The sequence below is a fragment of the Marmota flaviventris genome, chromosome 10 (genome assembly GCF_047511675.1).
Source record: "Marmota flaviventris isolate mMarFla1 chromosome 10, mMarFla1.hap1, whole genome shotgun sequence".
In the NCBI taxonomy this organism is placed as follows: Eukaryota; Metazoa; Chordata; class Mammalia; order Rodentia; family Sciuridae; genus Marmota; species Marmota flaviventris.
The window spans coordinates 34,976,870-35,001,219 of NC_092507.1; the positions used below are offsets into that span (position 1 = coordinate 34,976,870).

The following is a 24,350-nucleotide window of genomic DNA, read 5'->3' on the forward strand; positions in this document are numbered from 1 at the left end:
TCTCTACTACCAACATCACCCACCCACCACCCTGTCAGCCCTTTTCTTTTTTTGAGACAGGGTCTCTCTAAGTTACCCAAGCTGGCCTTGAACTTGAGCTCTTGAGATTCTCCCATCTTAGCCTCCTGAATTGCTGGGATTACCACCAGGCCCAGCATGTTTCTACTTTTTTTAAAAGTAAATTCCATATTGTTTCTCATAAGGCTATAATAATTTATATTCCTACCAAAAGTGTATGAGAGTTCGCCTTTCTCTGAATCCCAGCCAGCATTTGTTATGGTCTTTTTGGTGACAGTCATTACAACTGGGGTGAGATGATATTCCATTGTGGTTTTGATTTGCATTTCCTGATGATCTATGATGGCGAACATTTTTCATATAGCTGTTAGCCATCTGTATATCATCTTCGAGAACTATTCAGATTTTTTGCCATTTTGTTGTTGGTGGTGGTACTGGGGACTGAACCTAGGGGCATTTTACCACATCCCCAGCCCTTTTGATTTTTTATTTTAAGACAGAGTCTTGCTAAATTGCTTGGGGGCCTTGCTAAATTACTGAGGCTGACTTATGATCCTTAGCTTCCCTAGTCACTGAAATTAAAGGTGTGTACCACCACACCCAGCTTTTTTGCCCATTTAAAAATCATCTTTATTTTTTTATTCCTGAGTTGAGTTCCTTAAAGTCTGGATATTAATCCCTTGATGAATGAATATTTTGTAAATATTTTTTCTCATTCAGTAGGTTGTCTCCTTGCTGATTATTTCCTTTGCTATGCATATTATTCATTTATTCAATTAACAATTATGATAAACAGCTACCATTTGTCAGGCACTGTGCTAGCAATCAATGGATGTCACAGTCCTTGCTCTCAAGAAATTTATTGCTGGGGTTGTGGCTCAGAGGTAGAGCACTCACCTAGCGCGTGCAAGGCCCTGGGTTCGATTCTCAGCACCACATAAAAATAAAGGTATTGTGTTTAATTACAACTAAAAAATAAATATTAAAAAAAAAGAAATTTGTTATTTCCATATACAAGCAAATGATCAACTGAAATCAGCGATAAAAACTACTATATTATAGGAGCATAGGAGAGATGCAAAATTATTCTTGTGAGACCAAAACAGGCTTTCTAGTTCATAAAGTGATGCATGCCTGCAATCTCAGAGTCTCAGGAGGCTGAGGAAGGAGGATCACAAGTTCTAGGTCAATCTCAGCAATTCAGTGAGACCCTGTCTCAAAATAAAAAATAAAAAGGGCTGGAGGATATAGCTCAATGACAGAGTACCCCTGAACTCAGTCCCCAGTTTCCCCACTGGTAAAAAAAAGAAAGAAAACAAAGGCTTCCTATAGAGAGTGGTATCTAAGTGGGGTCCTGAGGAATTGATTGGACTAAGAGGAGATGGAAAGGTGTGTTGTTTTAAGCAGAGGGGAAGAACTAGTGTGGGAGCCCAAAGATGGAAAGGGTCACATACATTTTGTGAAAATGCAAGAGGTTCAGTACAGCTATAGCGCATAGTTCATACCAGAGCAGAGATGATAGAAGTGATTAGTGAGACCCTCAGAGATAAGCAGTAGTAAGAGCAGATGTTTTGACTTTATTCTGAGAGTACTGAAAAGTTATATAATACTTCATAGTTTATGCAGAAAGAATGTTGAATCAGAGCTGCTATTAGTGACTTGTTGCCCCAAAAGAATGCAGCTTAAGCAACAATGGAACTTTCCAGGCTAGATCATAATAAAACTTTCAGTTTCCACTTGTGTGGCCTGAACCACTCACCTGTTACCACACTGTCTATCCTAAGATCACCATGCTATAACAAGTCCAAGCTATATGAAAATGACCTAGAGAATAAGATACCATGTGGAAAAGGGGGGGTGGATAAAAGAGTATCACAGGACTGGACATGTAAATAAAGAAGTAATATTGAAAGTGGGTCCTACTGGGTGCAGAGGCACACACATGTAATACGAGTGGCTTGGGTGGCTGAGGCAGGAGGATCATAAGATTGAGGACAACCTCAGCAACTTAGCAAGGCCCTAGGCAACTTAGTGAGACCCTGTCTTAAAACAAAAAACAAAAAGGGCTGGGGATGTGGTTCAGTGATAAAGAACCCCTGGGTTCGATCCCCAGTGCCAAAAACTAAAAATAAATTTAAAAAGCGGGTCCTCCAGTTTAGCTACCCTCACTGATAGAGATGGCTTACAATCCAGCAAAGCCCTTCTAAATACCTGACCTAGAAAATCACATGCAAAATAAAATGGTTGTTTTGGAGTAGTTTGTAATGCAACAATAAATAAGGAGAACAGGCATCTTTCTTATTCTAAGCTCAGAGCTTAGGAAAATGCCTAGCCAGGGGCTGGGATTGTGGCTCAGCGGTAGAGCGCTCGCCTCGCACAGGCGGGACCTGGGTTCGATCCTCAGCACCACATAAAAATAAAGGCATTGGGGCTGGGGATGTGGCTCAAGCGGTAGCGCGCTGGCCTGGCATGCGTGCGGCCCGGGTTCGATCCTCAGCACCACATACAAACAAAGATGTTGTGTCATACAAAGATGTTGTGTCTGCCGATAACTAAAAAAATAAAATAAATAAAAAAAAAAACCAGATACATTTATTTAAAAAAAAAAAATAAATAAAGGCATTGTGTTGTGTCTATCTACACCTAAAAAAATAAATATTAAAAAAAAAGTGCCTAGCCAATAGCTAACCCACTCAAAGTAATGTGTGTCAGGTGAATCTCTTTTTTCCTTGTTTCTAAATCATATTTTGTCATTTCCCCCATCCTCGATAGTCCTTAAGGAAATCCTGAATCACAGGGGCAATCATTGGTACCTTAAGGGTGTCCTCTTCAACTTACATGGGGTAACAGCAGCTTCCCCATACTTGAAAGATGTTTCTGCCACCAAATTAATGCAATTCAGGGCACCAGGCAACTTTGCATCTGGCTCAAGGTAAATTAGGCCAAAAGATTACTATGTACTGGGACACACACAAAAAAAAGGAAAGCAGCAGGTACAACTAATGGCAATATCACAGCACACCAAGAAATTGGAATCAGGGTTTGGCTGTTCATTTTTATAAATAATGAATGAGGGCTGGGGATGTGGCTCAAGCGGTAGCGCGCTCGCCTGGCATGCGTGCGGCCCAGGTTCGATCCCCAGCACCACATACAAACAAAGATGTTGTGTCCGCTGATAACTAAAAAAATAAAATATTAAAAAAAAAATTCTCTCTCTCTCTTTTAAATAAATAAATAAATAATGCATGAGTTTGGTCCCTGAACCCAGAGAGTTTCCTGTCATTAAAAGCTGTCTGATTATATAAGGCTTCTTATAAGTCCAACAAAACCAACTCAGAAGCAAAACATATCAACTCACATAAACAAGAAATTCCCAAAGCAATAAAGAAAGAAGGTGTGTGGCGGGGTTCTGCAGCAGTCCACAGAACTGATCCACTTCATTACCTCATGAACTAAAAGCATTTCTTCAGTAACAAATATCTGCTTGAATGAGGTGTTTGCTGTAAAAAGACAGTATCACTTCAGCAGGTCAAAGGAATATTCTGCAATTTCAGAATTAGTTGAGTGGTTCTTGTTGCCACAGTGGGAGGAAAATAGTTTTTCAGTGGCAGAAAAGGCAAGAGATAACCCACACACACAAAAAGTACCCCCCACCCCCAATTTATTTGCTGTATCCTTTGATCAGGAGATCCCACAACTATTTACCCAACCCATTCTCCAAATCTAGTCTTCTAGCCACTGAGACATTCTATACTAATAGGTCCTCAAACTACTTGATTGTAAGGACATTCTTTGTGCTTTTCTTAACAAGCTTAAAAAGAAAAATATTATGAGATGGCACATAATCTGCCTAGAAGCATCCCTCTCCCTGCCCAGCTACTTTTAGACTACTCCAACCCCCATCCATTTTAGATACAGAAAACAGATATCATGCAAATTGGTGGCAAGTTATTTTTTTGTTTGTTTTTGTTTTTGTTTTCTGCTGGAGACTGAACCCAGGGTCTTGTGCATGCTAGGCAAGTAGTCTACCACTGAGTCACTACTACTATCCCCAGCTCAGTCACTACTTTTTTATTATGAAGGACAGCCAACTTTAGGATGATGTTGATAATGTAAAGGCAAAGCATAGAGATGTAAAGAGTAGGGTCTTTAGAAATCATCTATTTTGCTGCTGAATTAAACCAACACTTTAACTAATAAAGTGCTGAAATTTCATTTATATGAGTTTTTTGTTGTTTAAGGCCACTTAACTAATTCCTGTTACTTATATCGAATATACCCAATAACCAGAAAACATATTTTTCAAATAATCCAGAATACATAAAAACTTAGTCAGAACCTAATTCTACAAATACAACATATGCTACACAAAGCCCTGTTGTTTAGCCCTGTTGAATATAAAAATAAATTCAGAATAGCATACAATGGGAAGGGTATAGACTTTGAAACCAGACAAACCTGTATCCAATCATACATTTCTTTAAGCCTTAGATTTCTCATCTATAAAACAGATGATATATAGGACTACAGAATTTTAAAAAATTTTTTCGGGGGGGGGGGGGGGGGGCGCGATACCAGCGATTAAATCTCACTGAGTTGCTTAGCACCTTGGTTTTGCCGAGGCTGACTTTGAACTAATGATCTCCCTGCCTTAGCCTCCCCCAAGCTGCTGGGATTACAGGCATGTGCCAACACGCCTGGCAAATTTTTTATTTCAATGTAATTTTTTTCCCTGCAGTACTGGGGATTGAACCCAGGGACACTCTACCTACCACTAAGCTATATCCCCCGCCCTTTCTACTTTTTATTTTGAGACCTGTTTCAAAATAAAAAGGGCCGGGGATGTAGCTCAGTGGTTAAGCATTCTGGAATCAATCCTTAACACCCCCCCCACCCCCCACCCCCCAAAAAAAAATAGAAGAGAAAGAGAGAAAGAAAGTCTTTACCCTCAACTGAACCAGAAAAGAAAAATTAGTAATGATCTGCTCATTGGGATATTTAGAGTGCAGGAGATTGCATCAAGAGTTTTAATTCTTCACTCTTTACTGAATCCATGCCCTTTGACATGTAACATTGGAATACACTTCTTTTTTTAAGAAATATTTTTTTAGTTGCTAGTGGATCTTTTTTATTTTATTTATTTATATGTAGTGCTGAGGATCGAACCTAGGGCCTCACACATGCCACGCAAGTACTCTAACACTGAGCTTCAACTTCAGCCCACTGGAATACATTTCTAATTTGGGCAAGGCATAATTCCCACTCCTGGGCTCAGGCATGTGACTTGCTTTGTCTAACAGGATGTTAGTCAAGCACACTTGAACATGAACAGAGTTGTGGAACACATTTATGTAAATAGACTGGATACTCTTGCTGATCCAGGATCACCCCTAAAAGAGTATATTCAAGTTAGACTACTGGTCCCAGAAGGAAGAAGAGAAATAGCTAGAGCAAAGCTACTCCAGTAAATCCCAGGATAGAGCAGGTCATCAGCTGACCTGCAGATGCATGAGTAAGCATGTGACCAGTAGAAGTGTCTAATCTAGCCAAATGGATGCAGTTGTGCACACCTATTCCTAGCATCTCAGGAGACTGAAACAATAGGATCACACGTTCAAAGATAGCCAACTTAGTGAGACCCTAAGCAACTTAGTGAGATCCTGTCTTAAAATAAAAAATAAAAAAGGGCTGGGATGTGGCTCAGTGGTTAAGTACCCCTGGGTTCAATCATTGGTACAAAAAAATTATAAACTCACTTCTGAGAAAAGACATACACAGAAAATCTTGATATAGAATGCTGATTAAGGTGTGCTCCTTTGGAAAAATTAGTGAGCTATATTTTTCTTATGTGTGTGTTTTCTGTTCATAACTCAGTAAAAAGCTTTTAAAAACTTCAATGACATTAACAGAATAGAAAAATATTGACAATTTAGAATTCAGAGGAGGGACTAGTCACTGTTGATAATTAAAGTTGAAAACAGTTAACATGTATTAAGCAATTACTATATGTGCCGAGCACTGTGCTAAATAAGCATTTTATAATTCATACTCACAGCGTCCTTGCGAGGTCATCATTTTATCAGCAGCATTTGTCACAATTAATTATTCCCTCCTCTTGAAACACCTTTCTTTCCACCCCAAGAACATGCTCTTCTGGTTTTCTTCCTACCTCAATAACCACTCCTCAGTATTAACCTTCTCCCTACACTTTAAAAGCGAATACTCTAGGGTTCAACTCTGGTACTCTTCTCTACATTTCATAAAGCATGTACTATTATTCTTCTTGCATTCGACAGATTAAAACACTGAGGTACAAGCACAGAGATTCAAACCTAGGGGGATCAATCTAGACTTCAGAGACCATGCTCTTAACTTCCTCACCATTCCACCATTTTTTGGCCTTCCAGATAAGAGGCAGGATATAGTTATACCCATTTTGCATTCCAGTGCCTTTGGTAACAGAAAAGAGAAACAGAGTGAAGCATATAGGACTTTCCTTCAAAATTATACTAAGGATTACCAGGCAACAAGTCAGCAGGAAATTAAACTCTTACAAATTCTGTTAAACAAGTTCCCTAATTCTTCACTCTGTACTTTAGTAGTAACTTCTCAAGGAGGAATGTGAAAACATTCTGGAACATATTCTCAAATCTATATTCTTATTAAAATGATCTCAGGAGGTGTGGGGATACAGCTCAGTGATAGAACATTTGCCTAGTGGGTGTCAGGTGCTGGGTTCAAATCACAACACTAGAAAAATCAATCAATCAATCAATCTGGGGAGCTTTTAAATAAACAAATGGGGATGAGTACAGTGGTGTAGACCTTTAATCCAGGCTACTTAGAAGGCTGAGGCAGGAGGATCAAAATTTCAAGGTCAGCTGAATGGTAAAGCACTTCTGGGTTCAATCCCCAGTACCAAAAAAAAAAAAAGGAATAGCGGGGTATAGCTCAGCACTAGAGCACTTACATAGGATGTATGAAATCCCAGGTTCAATCCCCAGTGATGCAAATAATTTTAAAATTATGCATGGAACCTATGTACCTATTAAACCTAGAAGATTCCAGGAATCTGTGTATCCAAGAAACTCAAGCATATTCTGAAGCTCATAACTTGGTACCTGACTTTGGGACACCTTTGCTCTAGAGAGAATTCTGTGGCCCTTAGAAGGCAAGTAATGACTATCACATATTTCTCTAACAAAGGCTGGAAACGAAATGAGAATGGAAATGTAATCTGATATCAATAAGTAATAAAACCAATTAGTAAATCAGAGCAGTGACTGTGGAATTCTAGAGTAGGACCCCAAACATTTCCTAGATGATCTGAAATTTGTTGCCAGGAGAGTTCATAGTTGAGTGATGCCTCCATCCCTCAGCTTAGAAGGGAGTCATCCAGGGAGCAGGGACAAATTTAACACTTCAATAGTCATATTCTCATAGTACTCACCACTACTATGAAGGAACATAAAGGTGTAAAGAGATATGACCATTGTCCCAAGGGAATAAAAGAAAGCATTATCAACATTGTCTTTTTTTTTTTTTTTGGCACTGGGGATTGAACCAAAAGGTGCTTGACCACTGAGTCATATTACCAGCACTTTTTATTTTTTATTTTGAGACAGGGTCTTAATTGCTGAAGCTAACCTCAAACTTGCAATCCTCCTGCCTTAGCCTCCTAAATTGCTGGGATTACAGGAGTATGCCACCATGCCTAGCAAATACTGCCATTTTTGCATAAAAATAAACACACATATTTTGCTTACATACACACATAACACTTACTATACAACCATAAATGCTGAAATTAAGACAAAGAAGTCACTTCAACCCACGTATTAAAGTCTTACCTCTGTAAGTGCATGCAACTGTCCTTCATGTACACATACACCCAAATACCTGAAAAATAAAATAATTTTTTAAACTAAAATGAAAAGAACATGAACATAAATTCCATATAGATAAACTAGTAGAGTTAGTTACCCATGCATCAGAAACAACCCAATACCTGTGAAACACTGTGGGTTCCTATTCAATCCCATAGCTTCTTAATCTTTTTTTTTTTTTTTTTAATGAAAGCTTTTTTTTTTTTTTTTAAAGAGAGAGACAGAGAGAGAGAGAGTTTTTTTTAATATTTATTTTTTAGTTTTCGGTGGACACAACATCTTTCTTTGTATGTGGTGCTGACAATCGAACCCGGGCCGCACGCATGCCAGGCGAGCGTGCTACCGCTTGAGCCACATCCCCAGCCCGAAAGCTTTTTTTTTTTTTTTAATCTTTATTTTATTTAATTTATTTTTATGTGGTGCTGAGGATCGAACCCAGGACCTCGCACTTGCTAGGCGAGCGCTCTACTGCTGAGCCACGACCCCAGCCCCTCTTAATCTTAATTAAAGTGCCAGACTGATAAAACTCAAAGTTTACCATGAAACATTAACATTAAAACATCTGGTTTTAGCAATATGTAGTTAAAAAAAAAAAAAAACAACTCACAAAACAATGATGGACATATGACCAAATTATCCCATTCCTTGGTATTTTCCCCTAAGGTGTACAATTGGCATACTATAGCAATACAGCCACTTCAATGTTTATAGCAGCACAATTCACAATAGCTAAATTATGGAATCAACCCAGATCCCTGTAAATATATATATAATGGATTAAGAAACTGTGGTATAGGGCTATAGTTGTAGCTCAGTGATAGAGCACTTGCCTAGTATGTGTGAGGCACTAGGTTCAATCCTCAGCACCAAATAAAAATCTTTTAAAAATGAAACTATGATACACATACACACACAATGGAGTTCTACCCAGCTATAAAAAAAGAATGAAATTATGGCATTTGCCAATAAATGGATGGAAATAGAGAATATGATGCTAAGGGAAATAAGCCAAAATCAGAAACTCAAAGGCCAAATGTTTTCTCTCATATGCTAGGGTAAAGGAAAAGAAAGGGGAGGAAAGTATAGGATATAATAAAGATAAAAGGAAGATCAATAATGTAGAAGATAGAATGTGTGAGGCCCTGGGTTCGATCCCCAGCACCAAAAAAAGGAATAGGAGATTGAGAGGCAGAGTGGAGGAATGGGCAATGCAGAATGAATTCTTTCATCATGTTATGTGCATATATAAATACATCACAGGGAACTTCACCTTTATGCGTAAGTAAAAAGAACCAATCAAATATAAATAAATAGATGAGCATAAGGAAAGTCTAGTAGAGGAAGGAGAATGGGGGAAGGGAGGGAAGGAGGAAGGGAAAAAGGGGGATCATGAATTGAAATTGAATTCCATGCATTTATTTGTCTGGATAAACCCAACTACTATGATACTTCAACTTTATAACTAAAAAGCTCTAATAAAAAATATTTTTTAAACTTAAAAAACAACAATAATAGGGGAAGGGAGGGGGGATAGGAAGGGCAGCTGAATACAACAGACACTAGTATTGCTGTATGTATAAACATGGCTGTATAACCAATGTGATCCTGCAATCTGTACACGTGGAAAAATGAGAATTCATACCCCATTTGAATCAAATGTATGATATGTCAAGATCATTGTATTGTCTTGAGCAACTAATAAAAAAAACAATAATGGTGGATCAGATGTGGTAACACATACCTATAATCTCAGCTACTTAGGAGGCTGAAGCAGGAGGATCATAAATTCAAGCCCAGCCTGGGCAACTTAGGGAGACCTTGTTCCAAAATAAGTTAAAGAAGGGGCTAGAGAGGTAGAGCATCCCTAGGTTCAATTCCCACCATCGCGCGCGCGAGTGCGCACACACACACACCACAAAATGGGGGAAAAGAGAGGACAGTAAGTAAGCCTTTATAGATATCATGGTATAATGGACAAATCACCAAACTGGAAGTAAGGAAGCTTGATGTAGTTTCAGCTCTGCTACTAGCTGATACATACACGCATACTCACACACTCAAAAAAGTTAGAAAAGAAAAAACTCAATAAATCTATTTGGGATTCAGTTTCCCCAAATAAAGAAATAGGTAAATTGGATTACCCAGTTTGAAGTCTATAATTTATAAACAACAAACTGGGAGGGAAAAACATTTGGTGGATGATAAAGAACTAACTTCTTTAACTTACAAAAAATTCTTCCAAATGTATAATAAAAAAATAGAAAAATAAGCAAAAGATATATACATAATTTCCAGGAAAATTACTGTTAATATCAAAATGTGATCAAATTCACTCATAACTAAAAATGAACACTAAAGAATGAACACATAAAGAAATTAACACTAAAAAATGAGATACCACGTTTAAAAATTTATCAAAGGTAATGACTGATAATGCTTAGTATTGACCAGAAGGTGAGGAAACAGGAACTTACACTGTTGCGTTCTTGGTACAACTTTTTTTTTTTTTTTTTTTTTTTTTTTTTTAGTTCTAGTTGGACACAATGCCTTTATTTGTTTTTATGTGGTGCTGAGGATCGAACCTAGTGCCTCGCACACATTAGACGAGAGCTCTATAACTGCTGAACCACAACCCCAGCCCCGGTACAACTTTTTCAAAGGGTAATTGATATTATCTAACAAAATGTTTAATTAATCCAATAGTTCCACTTCTAGAAATTTATCTTGCAAATATATTCAACTTGGGTGAGCAAGTTGTAAAGTTATGGTTTCAATGTTTGTGTATCCCTAAATTCATATATTTAGACTTAGTCCCCAGTATGATCATATTAAGAAATAGGGTCTTTGGGAGGTGATTGGGTCAAAAAGATTCTGTCCTCCTGAATCGTATTAGTGCCTCTATAGAAGAAGCCCAAAGGACACTGCCCTTTGCACAATGTCAGGATATAGCAATGAGGCACTTTGAAGCAGAAAGCCCTCATCAGATATCGAAATTGTTGGCACCTTGATCTTGGGCTTTCAAGCCTTCAGAACTATGAGCAATAAATTTCTATTGCTTATAAATTATCCAGCCTTAAGTATTGTATTAAAGCAGCCCAGATGGACTAAAAGCAAGGACACCTACTTCAATAGTATATATGAATCTAAATATTCGTGAAGCCTGCTTAAGTATTATTGGTATATTCATAAAATGGAATGCTATATAGCCAATTACAGTAATGAAGTAATATTTTTACACTGACATGGTAAGATACTGAAAATATAGTGTTAAATGAAAACACTGAGATGAAAGCATTGGTGCATGCCTGTAATCCCAGCAACTTGGAAGGCTGAGGCAGGAGGATCACAAGTTTGAGAGCAGCCTCAGCAAATTAGTAAGGTCTTAAGCGACTTAGGGAGATTCTATCTCTAAATAAATAAGAAAAAAATTTTTTAAAAAGGGCTGTGAATGTAACTCAGTGGTAAGCACCCCTGGGTTCAATCCCCAGTACCCCAAAACATAAATAAAACACTAAATTATAAAACAGCATAATTCAAAAAGCATGTTTATATATTAGTAGAAAATGTCTAGAAGCATTAATAATAAATGGTACTGGGCAAAGGAGGAAAAGATTGACTTCCATTTTTTAAAAATAATTTTTAGTTGTAGTTGGACAAAATTCCTTTATTTATATTTATGTGGTGCTGAGGATCGAACCTAGCATCTCACACATGCTAGGAGAACGCTCTACCACTGAGCCACAACCCTAGTCCCTTGATTTCCATTTTTAACTGTACACACTTCTATTGTATTTTTTTTTTAATGGATACAGGGCAATGGGGTTGTGGCTCAGTGGTAGAGCACTTGCCTAGCATGTGTGAGGCACTGAGTTTGATTCTCAGCACCACATACAAATAAATAAAATAAAGGTCCATCAACAACTAAAAAATTTTTTTAAAATAAATGGATTAAGTATCTTTTTGTGTCTTTATTTTTATGTGGTGCTGAGGATCGAACTCAGTGCCTTAAAAATGTGAGGCAAGTGCTCTACCACTGAGCCCAGCCCCATCCCTTGTAGTTTTTTCAATCAATAAATTTTAAATAAAAACAATGAATCAATGATTTCAATGATTATTATAAAGAAGATAAACATCATAAAGCCAGTAACAGTAGGAGTTTGGGTTGTCAAGAAGGAAGTTTCATCAACAACACCCAAGTCTCAAGTCAGTTCAAGTTTAGAATGGCAAAGAAAAGGGAAGAGACTGACTACAAGTGAGAGTGCAAGGCTAAGCAATGATTGTGCTGGTAAAGACAATAAAATTCCATGAAGGCAGAGTCTGTATCATATTCTTTCATGTGACAGCCCTTAACAGCACCTAGCAAACAGTATGCAAACTTAGTAAATGATTACTAAGTGAAAAGAAATAGTGAGGAGAATATCTGGTCAAGCTGCAATATTACAGCAGAGTTTTAAAGACATGCTGCTACCACATTTCAATTAATGTGGAAATACCAGAATTTCCTCAAGGAGTGTTTTTGTTTTGGTTTGTTTTTTGTTTTTGTCCTGGGGATTGAACCCAGGGGCCCTTAACCACTGAGCCACATCCCCAGTCCCTTTTTATATTTTATTTAGAGACAAGGTCTTGCTAAGGTGCTTAGGGCCTTGCTAAATAGTTGAGGCTGCCTTAAACTCATGATCCTCTTGCCTCAGCCTCCCAAGTCCTGGGATTACAGACATTCACCACTGCACCTGGCTAATGGGTGGTTTTTGGACTGCTGATTTTCTTTAAGTTCATCCAGAGCCTTGGGAACTTGAAGAAGGAAAGAATCTCAGGAAGAACTAGGTAATAAGGAAAATAGGGTGCAAGTTCCAACGACTCATTTCTAGAAACCTACTCTGCCTTAGGAAAACATGGTAAGCAAAATAGCAGGGTAGTTAAAAGGGCTTTGATATTAGCATGGGTTCAAATTCCATCTCCACTCATCACTAGGCATACATTAGTTTCCCTCTCTATAAAATGGGGATAATAGTGTCCACAACATAAAATTGTGATAAAGACTGAATGAAATAATAAATGCAAAGTGTATAGCACAGTGACTAGACTATAGCAAGAGTTTTAAAAACTGTAAGCAATTATCATAATTACTTAAAAATAATCCAGGCAAGAATCAAATTTGGTTATAGGTAGCTGGGAAGAAGCTAGTTTCTATATATCCACTCTCTTCTCCATTCCCCAACCCTTGTCCCTACTCCCATTCCTTAACTTTGTAAAAGTGGGACATTTGACTATATTCATCTACCAGTTTCTTCACTATAAAACTCACTTCCTAATACAAAAGAAAGTGAATCAGTGGAATATGGAACAGGTAAAAATTTAACAAATAATGAATATAAATAAATAATACTGAGTGCTGAAGGACTGCCTCTAGTATGCTGAAGTTGATTAAGGCCACAAGGTACAGTGTCTATAGCAATATACTACTGATTTATTAAACAATTATTTAGCAGAGTGCAGTGATCTGTAGTCCCAGCTGCATGGGAGGCTGAGAAAGTAAAATCTCTTGAGCCCAGGAGTTCAAGGTCAGCTTGGGCAACACAGCAAGACCTCATCTCAAAAATAAATAAATGCAAACAACTATTTGTTTATTGAGTGTCTGCTATGTGCAAGGCATTAAGGACATGAAAATGAATAAAACCAAGTCCCTGCTCTTACAGAAATTTCATTCTAAGGATTATTCTGTTGGAAGGTAATTGTAATAAAAGATAAATGGGTATAATGCAGAATGTGGTTAAACTATAATGCTTCTGAGATTAAATGGCAATTATATCCTTGCCTAGAAAAATTCTAGTCCCATTATCCCACCCATAGCATAAGAGGTAAAGGTAAAATATGATAAGCCATATTTTGTCCTTCACTGAGGCTTTCCATATTGTGATGGGCACTAGCAAGGGTTGGTTAACTGTTTTTATAAATTGTTTGGACTGAAGTCACAGTATTATCTATGGCTGCTCTGATATTATAATGGCATTGTGACAGAGACCGCATGGCTTGCAAAGACTAAAATATTTATTATTTAATCCTTTACAGAAAAAAATTTACTGACTTTTGTACTACAACAGAGGTATCTATCCATTTTCACCTAAGAGACATTTAAGCAAGTAACCTTCCCCCCCCCACCCCCACACTACTAGGGATTAAACACAGGGTCTTTCAGACTGAGCTACATCCCCAGCATTTTTTATTTTTTATTTTGAGACAAAATTTCATTAAAATGCCCAGGTTAGTCTTGAATTTGTGATCCTCTGACTCAGACCACCAAGCAGTTGAGATCACTAGTGTGTGCCACTGCACTCAGTTACCTAATGCTTTCCTCATCTGTAAAAATGGACATGAACGTAATTTTTTTTTTTTTTTCAGTGCTGGGGATTGAACCCAGGGCCTTGTGCCTTGTGCATACCAGGTAAGCACTCTACCACTGAGTATATCTTCAGTCCATATAATATATCTTAAAAGGGGTTATGAAGAGTAAATAGTATATTCCAGATGCAGGATATTAAAGTGTATAGGCTCAAATCAATGTTAGTGGTTTTTATTTTATTAAATACTAACAATCCTAGCCAGGCACGGCAGCACACACCTGTAATCCCAGTGGCTCAGGAGGCTGAGACAGGATCACAAGTTCAAGGTCAGACACAGCAATCTATCAAGGCCCTAAGCAACTTAGTGAGACCCTGTTTCAAAATAAAATATAAAAAGGGACTGGGGATATGGCTCGGTAGTTAAGTGCTCCTGGGTCCCAATCCCAGTACAAAACAACACAAAACAAAAAACAATCCTATGCTGGGCACAGTGCTGCATGCCTGTAATCCCAGCAATTCAGGAGGTTGAGGCAGGAGGATAATAAGTTTAAAGCCAGCCTCAGCAATTTAGTGAGGCCTGAAGCAACTAACACAGACCCTGTCTCCAAATAAATAAATAAATGGCCAGAGATGTATCTCAGTGGTAAACACCTCTGGGTTCAATCCCTACTACCAAAAACAAAAGGAATAGGTTACATTCTCTGTCTACATTTTTTAAACCTTTATTAATTCCCAAACATTATAATCTGCCATATCTGATTTTTTAAACTTTCCTCATTGTGGAAAATCCACTTTTATTTATTGCTGTATTTTTAGTATCTAGTAAACTCTCAGAAAAGATTTATTGAATGGCAAGAATGATTCTTACTGCCGGTTGTAGCGGTGCACACCTGTGATTCCAGCAGCTTGGGAGGCTGAGGCAGAAGGATTGCATGTTCAAAGGCAGCCTCAGCAATTTAGCAAGGCTCTAAGCAACTTAGTGAGACCCTTTCTCAAAATAAAATACAAAATAGGGCTGGGGCTGTGACTCAGTGGTTAAGTGCCCCTGAGTTCAATCCCTGATACAATAAATAAATGAATAGGGCTGGGGATGTGGCTGAGTGGTTAAGCACAGCTGTGTTCAATCCCCTGGTACCAAAAACAAAAGCAAAACAAGAATGACTCTTCTTCTTTTGTTGTTGTTGTTGTGCTGGGGATTGAACCCAGGGCCTTGTGCACGCAAGGCGAGCACTCTACCAACTGAGCTATATCCCCAGTCCCAAGAATGATTCTTATTACTTGGAAATTTAGCTGAAGCTCTTCCCTTGATTTGGAATATTATATTTGACTAAAAAAAATCATCCTTCTAAGATCAGCTAAAATTTCATCTTCTACTAAGGGATCTCCCAGATGTCCTCAGCATCATTCCCAGATGTCCTCAGCATCATTCCTTCTCTTTCTCTCCCCCCTCCCTTCCTAGTTCATTCCCATAGTGCTGCTAGCACTTTTCACCCTCCTTTGAACAACTGCTTCTCACTTAATTATTATTAAGTGACTTAATTATTATTAAGTGAGAAGTTCTGGGTCTGAAGTCAGATTGCCTGGATTTATATCCAGTTCTAACCTTACTGATAGATGACCTGTATATTTGTTTCTTAATAAGCAAAATGGGAATATTAATATTACCTAACTCATAAGATTGTTGCAAAGATGAAATGTGATAGGGCTGAGGTTGTGGCTCAGTAGCAGAGTGCTTGCCTCATATATCCTCAGCACCACATAAAAACAAATAAACAGAGCTGGGATTGTAGCTCAGTGGTAAAGTGCTTATCCAGCAGGCATGAGGGACTGGGTTCGATTCTCAGCACCACATATAAATGAATAAATAAAAAATAAAGGTCCAACAACAACTAAAAAATATTTTAAAAAACAAATAAACAAAATAAAGATATTGTGTCCGTTTATAACTACAAACTATTTTTTAAAAAGATGAAATGTGATAACTTGGGTTCTTGGAACATAATAAATACCAGAAAATGTTACTCTTCTTTTTACATTTCTGACTCCTTTCCCATTCTGGAATATAAATAAGATTTTTAAGAGTTCAGATCTTGTTTTGTCATACAGTATCTGATATACAATCCTTCCTTATAGGACATTTATAAAGCATTTACTGAATGAAGAAATAATAATCACCAAATTAGCTCATAATGTAAATATATTTTATAAGAAAGAACATTTAGAGATAGGTACAATACTAGAAAGCCAGGAAGTATTGGATTTAATCAAATATTTATTAAGAAGACAGGCAACAGGGTTCCACTATAAAAGCAATGGCTACATTCTAAAATCAGGAGTTTTCTAGAAGCTGAAAAGATCTGGTTTGGGTGTGATATACCCTTGCTTCTCTTCCTCCCAGGGCCATCGTCACAAGAGGTGTCACATATCACACATACAGGCAACCAGGACAACATGATTGTTGAGAGCCACAGCCAAAGGGGCCCCAGCAAACTTCCTTCGGCTGTGGCTCTCAACACATGATGGTTTCCTTCTGCATTCTTCCCCATCCCCTACTGACCACACTACATTATCACAGTTCTGTCACACAACCCTCCTTCTATGTGCAACCTTTCTGCCTGACCTCTCCTACCTCATTCCTTACACAGACACCCACCACCATTCACATTCAAAATGGTGTCATACAGCTGGCAAGCTGAGACAAGCATCAGCTTTATAGTGGAAGAAAAGTTTGAGCAGAATTAATCACTCCAGTTGCTAACAAAATATATTTTAAAGGGAAATATTACTCATCCTTGATAAGGAAGCAATAATGTGCCTAGAAAAGAATATAATATCAGCAGTAAATGTTTCTGAAATTGCCATTGCTAATTACATCAAAATCTAAGTCGTGGATGAATTCTTAAATCTTTCTTAGTACAAGACAGACTTTAAAAAGTACATCAATGATTCTTATTCCCATGCCGCAAATCAGTGGTAGAGAAACCCAAGGTTTAATCCCCAATATGGAAAAAAAAAATAGTCTGAATTTCTAGTAAGTTTTCGGGTAGATGCTGTCCATGGACCACATATGCAGAACTACAAAGTTCTTTCTAGTCTAAAAAACAGCTCATCACTGCTCTAAAGTTAGAAAGATCAATAGGAAAATTTCAGCTCTCATACTACTGGTAAACTAGATTTTGGCCAAATAGTTAATTTGCCTCAGTCTTTCCCTATTGATTACCATGTTTTTCCAAACCTTTGCCTTTTTCAGGCTGTTCCCACTAGTAGTATGTCCTTCTCCTCATTTCCACATAGTTAGATTCTACCCATCCTCAAAGCCAAGTTGAAATACTTTCTTCCCACAAAACAATTGTGGGAAGTGATTTCTAAACCACCATGCTTCTCAATTACCAAAGTACTCCATCTACACCATGCTATTTTTCTATAGCATCATCATTTCCTAACTCTATATTTTATCACATACCTTATATCTTTTATACTAGACCACAGTTTCGTTTTCATTTTCATTTATTCTTTAGTACTGGGAATTGAACCCAGGGGTACTTTACAACTGAGCTACATCCCTGCTCCTTTTTTTTTATTTTGAGATAGCGTCTCACTAAGTTGAGGGTTTGCTAAATTGCTGAGACTGGCTGTGAACCTGCAAGCCTCCTGCCTCAACCTCCTGAGTTGCTGGGATTACAGGTGTGATCCATCACACCTGGATAGACAATAGTCTCTTAACATCAAGATATCATTCTCTTGCTTGGCATATAACAGTACAGTCTGGGCAAATTTAAAATAACTCTGATCACTTAAAAATTTCTGAGTATATGGGCTGGGGTTATGGCTTAGTGGCAGAATACTTGCCTTGCAAGTGTGAGGCACTGGGTTTGATCCTCAGCACCACATAAAAATGAATAAACAAAACAAAGATTGTGTTCATGTATAATTAAAAAATATTTTAAAAAATTTCTGAGTATGTAATATGTGCCAGGCAGGTACTGGGGATTGAACATAGGGACTTGTACATGCTAGGAAAGTACTCTACCACTAAACCCTTTTTATTTTTTGAGACAGGGTCTCACTAAATTGCTTGAGGATGGTCTCAAACTTGTGATCCTACTGCCTCAGGTTCCTGAGTCACTGAGATTATAGGAGTGTATCATGGCACCCAGCCCCAACAGTTAACTCTTAATTAACACATACTTTTCAGGCATTGTTGTAAGTGCTTTACACTGTCTTATATCATTCAATTCTCACACTAACCCAATGAAATAGTTATTACGATTATTATGCCAATCATACCAATAAAGAAATGGGGGACAGAGAAATTAAGTAACTTGACCAAATCACATTGCCAATAGCAGGAAAAACGAGGAATCAAACTCAGACTGTGGATTGCAGAGTCTGTGCTCTTAATCATGTGACATTACGTTTCCATATGGTTGTAAAAGGATATAAAGATGACTAAGGCACAGTCTTTCCCTAAGGGCTACTCCAAAACCTTTTATGGCAGATCTGTATGTTCCTGATTAAAGTTCAAATTCCTTAGCATTTTATTCAAAGGTCTGAATTATCTGACCCTAACCTCTCTTGCCTTTTATTAGATCCACTTGCATTCTCCATGATTTAGTCATACAACCTGCCACTCCTAAACATGTTCTGAATGCTTTCATATTATTTCTAGAATGAGTCTTTATCTCAAAGCTCTACCAATCCTTAAAAACTCAGCTCAAGAACATCTCCAAATAATAATAAACAGTTATACATCATTTAGTTTGCCAGGGAAGGTCACACCTCAAGTCATTAAATTACCAAAATTGCCTTTTGAAGCCGATTATAATAACCTCTGATTCAGAGATATAATTTTAAACATTTCTCTGATATTTCCAATCAAAATTAATTTTCTCTTCCCTATACATTTATGTAAGTATTTTGAAACTGATATTGTACTATTATCAGGCTTGCCTTCTACATCAGTTTTTATCTACACCTAGCTCTTTCACTAAATTAGAAGATTCTTTTTTTTTTTTAAATTTTTTTTTTTAATACTTATTTATTAGTTTTCGGTGGACACAACATCTTTGTTTGTATGTGGTGCTGAGGATCGAACCCGGGCCGCACGCACGCCAGGCGAGCGCAATACAGCTTGAGCCACATCCCAGCCCCAATTAGAAGATTCTTGAGGGCAGGGATCCTGTGTTGGAAGAGAATGTCTACTTGCTTAAAAAAATGCTTTCCTTTTCCTTCTATATTTCTTTCTTTTTTTTAATATTTATTTTTTAGGTGTAGATGGACACAGCACAATGCCTTTATTTTTATGTGGTGCCGAGAATCGAACCCGGGTCCCGCCCGAGCTAGGTGAGCACTCTACCGCTGAGCCACAATCCCAGCCCTTCCTTCTATATTTCTGAACACTGTATTTCCCAATCTTCATTACAGCTGATTTAGACCATAACAGTAAGTTCCAGGCAGCGTTATATAGGTAAAGTGTCATTTTGAGGTCTGTCCCATAAAACCTCAACTACTGGCAAGCAGTCTCCAACATGGAGAATGAGGAAGAATATCTATTGTGATATGGGGGAAAATGAGAATTTTTACTTACTTTTTATATATAAAAAGAGAAATTTGGCTTTAATAATATTTAATTATTAGTTAATAGTAGCATATGAGAAAGGGAAGAGCCTTTAAAAAAGAATGTAACTCCACTGAAATCTTGATTTTACACCAGTGAGACCCATCTCAGACCTCTGACCTACAGAACTGCAAGATAATAAATTTGAGTTATGTTAAGCTGCTAGGTTTGTGATAATTTGTTATGGCAGCCATAGAAAACTAATAATAGGTACATAATCAAAAATTATGGGTTACTATCCTGTGTTATACCACAGACCTAAGATAGTCTTTGGGCTTTGACTCTTTCTAAATAAGCAGAAGGAAAATAACATCCGTGGCATTCATATTCAGTTAGTCAAATATTTATTGAGCTTACAGTTCTATATAAAGCTTATATAAAGTTTAAATGTTGACCCTCCCCCAAAAGTTTAATAACTAAACAGAGAAGTGAAGAGTGAGGTATGACAGCAGTCTAAAACACATATAGCTATACTCGTTTTGATTGAAAAAAAAAAAAAAACAAAAAAAGCACTGACACTACTGCTACTTACTACTGCTAGACTTGAACCTCCTCAAGACTGAACAGCAGCACCTGGAAGGAAGAGTTCCATGGCCACTGTGTCAAAGCTGTCAAAAAAATTACCACTTGGGCTGGGGATGTGGCTCAAGAGGTAGCATGTTCTCCTGGCATGCGCAGGGCGCTGGGTTCGATCCTCAGCACCATATACAAATAAAATAAAGATGTTGTGTCCACCGAAAACTAAAAAAATAAATTTTAAAAAATTACCACTTATTGCTCATCTTGACATGCCTGGAATCTGAGTTAGGTGATTTATATGCATTATCTGAGAAGAAATTACCTTCATGTTCTCATCAAGGAAAATGAGTTTCAGAGCATTTAAGTGACTTGATAAAGTTTGGAGAGGATACCAGAATCTGGATGTTTGGCTCTGAAGCCTGTATTTTGCCCTGTGACAATGAATGAGGAAAAAAAAAAAAAAGACCATTTGTTCAATAATAATTACATTTTTGGTTCACTTAAAAAAAATGTTGCTGGACGTGGTGCCACACACCTGTAATCCTAGCAGCTCCAAAGGCTGGGTTTCAAATTCAAAGCCAACCTCAGCAACTTAGCAAGACCCTGTCCTTAGATAAAATATTTTTAAAAGGGCTGGAGATGTGGTTTAGTGGTTAAGTGTTCCTGGGTTCAATCCTGGGTAAAAAAAAAAAAAAAATGTTGAGCTGAGGTGCAGCTTGGTGGTAAAGCATCTGCTTGGCATGTCCAAAGCCCTGGGTTCAATCCCCAACACCAAAATAAAATAATAAAACTAGTTTGTTTTATAAGCTCTTCTGCTGTCAACTTTGAGCAACAAGCAGCATCCACAATGTTGGAGTTCTTCTGACCTGTACTGGTCTTTCTAGAAAATGGCTGACTCTAAAGACTATGGTAGTAACAATTAAGGGACTTGAAATAATCCTACAATAGAATATTAAAATGTGGCATAATTTTGATACTAAAATGCTTTCCAAAAGGCCTATATCTAAAACACTGAAACCTATTTAGACTGGCTTTTTTAAAAAAAAAAAATTTTATTGTTTTAGTTGTCAATGGATCTTTATTTTATTTATTGATATGCAGTGCTAAGAATCAAACCCAGTGCCTCACACATGCTAGGCAAGCGCTCTGCCACTGAGCCACAATCATAGCCCCATAGACTGGCTTTTTTTTAAAAAAGGTGTTCTTCCAGAAGTTTTGATATATTTTTATTCCATGTCCTCCTACAATTTTAGAAGAAAGAAACGTACAACATACTGCATCAGACTCCACTAATGCCTTAACATGTGGCACTAAAATTAACTGCTTTGCATTTTACTCCAAATAAAGATACCATCACTCTCTTAGACTTGAAAAAAAATACCAATATCAAAAAGAAGAAAGGGGTTGGGGATGTGGCTCTAGTGGTAGAGTGCTCACCTGGCATGTGTGAGGCACTGGGTTCGATCCTCAGCACTACATAAAAATAAAATAAAGATATTGTGTCCACCTTAAAAAAAAAAAAAACCAAAAAATAAATAATAAAATAAAGAAGAAGAAGGGGGAAGCCATATCATGGAGAAGAGAGGACAATGGGATGGATCTCAAATCTTAAAAGAACTATGAATGTAAACCCTTAAAAAGGCAGTTAATATCCTTGGGTTAAGCTTGCTGAAGTTCAAAAGTGTTTTAAAGGTATTTTACCATGGAAAACTGGTTATGCTAGGGCAGATATGAGAACTCATAAGGAAAATTCAGCTGAGCAGATATTAACCATCAGTCTCACATCAGGTAATACTAAATAGAGCTGGTTCTGTCTAGCTTTCTCTTTTCTGACCATGATTTTACAATCCAGTTTTACCACAGCCATAGGCATAATAAACAAACATTGCTTAGAAATCAGATCATGTCAATAGTACCTCACATAATAACAAGAGGACCAATCAAGCTCACGGTTTAATTTTATTTTTTTGTAGTTGAAAGCAATATAAAGATCTAAAATGTGAAAATTAGGGCCAAGAATAATAGCTTAAAGGTACAGTTCTTGCCTAATATAAGTGAGGCCCAAGGTTTGATCTCAAGCACCACAAAATAAATAAATAAATATATTCAAACAATTTAATAAATATAAAAACTCCTTACATTTCTAGGAGGAAAACAAATACCCTCTATCTTGAATAACAACTGAAATTAAACTCAGGCTATGAATGAATTCATTCTACAAGTACTTTTTTTTTTTTGGTGGTGCTGGGGATTGAACCCAGGGCCTTGCGCATGTAAGGCAAGCACTCTACCTACTGAGGTATATATATATCCCTAGCCCTACAGGTACTTTCTTTAACAAAAAAAATTTAAACCACATTGCTCAAAGCTTCTATATAAACAGCAAAATTCCAAGACTTCTGACAAAGGCAGAATACAGATACATGAAATGAGTTTAATATCTGTTAAAACGCACCCCCCCCCACATGCACTTTTTTAATTCAGGAAGTTCAGAAGAGAAATAATACTCACAAACCTAAGGATCTAATTGTGTCCCCAGAGCCAAGTGTGGTGGCACACACCTGTAATCCCAGTGGCTCAAGAGGCTGAGGTAGGAGGGTCATGAGTTCAAAACCAGCCTTACCAACTTAGGCCCTAAGCAACTCAGCAAGACCCTGACTCTAAATACAATATAGAAAAGGGCTGGGATGTGGGCTCAATGGTAAATCATCCCTGGGTTCAATCCCTGGTAGAAAAAAAAATTATGTCTCCAAATCCTGAAAAAACTTCTTCCTCTGTCCCAAGTTTATCCTTTATTCTGATTACTCATAAACAAACACACACACACCCACACCACAATTTATTTATTTATTTGTGTATATATTATGTATTTTATATATAAATACAGGTTTCAATTTATAGTGCATACTTCTGAAACAATGTTCTGACAGTGATTTATTTCTTCTCCCTCTCCCAATGTACTGAGAAAAGAAAAATTCAACAAGCAATTACTATGTGAAAGGTGGTACTCTCCATTGAAATGCAGAACACTTAATTTTTTTTTTTCTCCTTGCAGTGCTAGGGATTGAACCCAGAAGCTCACACATACTAGGCAAGTACTCTACTATTAAGCTACATTCCAGCTTTTTTTTTTTTAGTTGCTTGTCATTTATACTAATAAGCACAGGCCTGGCAAAGGTGATTATGAGGGATCTATAAAAATAAACACGATGGCCCCTTCTTCAAGAAGTTAAAAATGATGATGATGTAAAGCCCCAGAGGGCTGGGGCTGTAGCTCAGTAGCAGAGCGCCTGCCTCGTATTTGTAAGGCACGAGGTTCTATCCTTAGCACCACATAAAAAATAAATAAAGATTGTGTCCATCTACAACATATATATATATATTTTTTTTTAAAGGAGTATTTACTGAGCAGTTGAAGATGTGTCAGACACAAACTTTACAGGGATTACCTCATTTAATCCTCATAAAAACTACATAATAGGTACTATTATAATCTATACAGATAAAGAAAATGAAGACAGATTAAGTGACTTGCCCAAGGGTACACAAATAGCAAATGGCAAAGTCATGTTTGGAACTTAAAGCTTTACAATCAGGCATGGTGGCACATGCCTGTGATCCCAGTAACTCAGGAGTCTGAAGCAGGAGGAATGCAGGTTGGAGGTCAGACTGGCAATTTAAAATAAAAAATAAAAAAAGGGTTGGAGGATATTATTCAGTACCCCTAAGTCAATCCCCAGTATCAAAAACAAAAGTCACCAAAAGACAAAAGTTTAAGGCTTTACAGCCTCAATATATAATGCTTCAGATTATTATAAAAGTAATAATAAATAAATAAAAGTAATACTTAAGATTTCAAGAGGAATAAATTTGTTTTTTGGTACTGGGGATTGAACCCAGGGGTATTTTACCACTGACTGAGCTACATCCACAGCCATTTTGAAGAAAGGGTTTTGCTAAATTGCTCAG

General features: G+C 37.4%; 1 protein-coding gene across 6 annotated transcripts in view; it reads right to left on the minus strand.

Moving 5' to 3' along the window:
* The window catches only part of Tesk2 (testis associated actin remodelling kinase 2), a 144,435-nt gene that overhangs the window by 31,842 nt on the left and 88,243 nt on the right, over positions 1 to 24,350 (minus strand). For all 6 annotated transcript variants that reach the window (XM_071617785.1, XM_027937590.2, XM_071617784.1 and 3 more), the window contains exon 4: positions 7,869 to 7,917. In XM_071617785.1, coding sequence (XP_071473886.1) covers positions 7,869 to 7,917 — 49 coding nt within the window. The remainder of the gene's footprint in view (positions 1 to 7,868; positions 7,918 to 24,350) is intronic.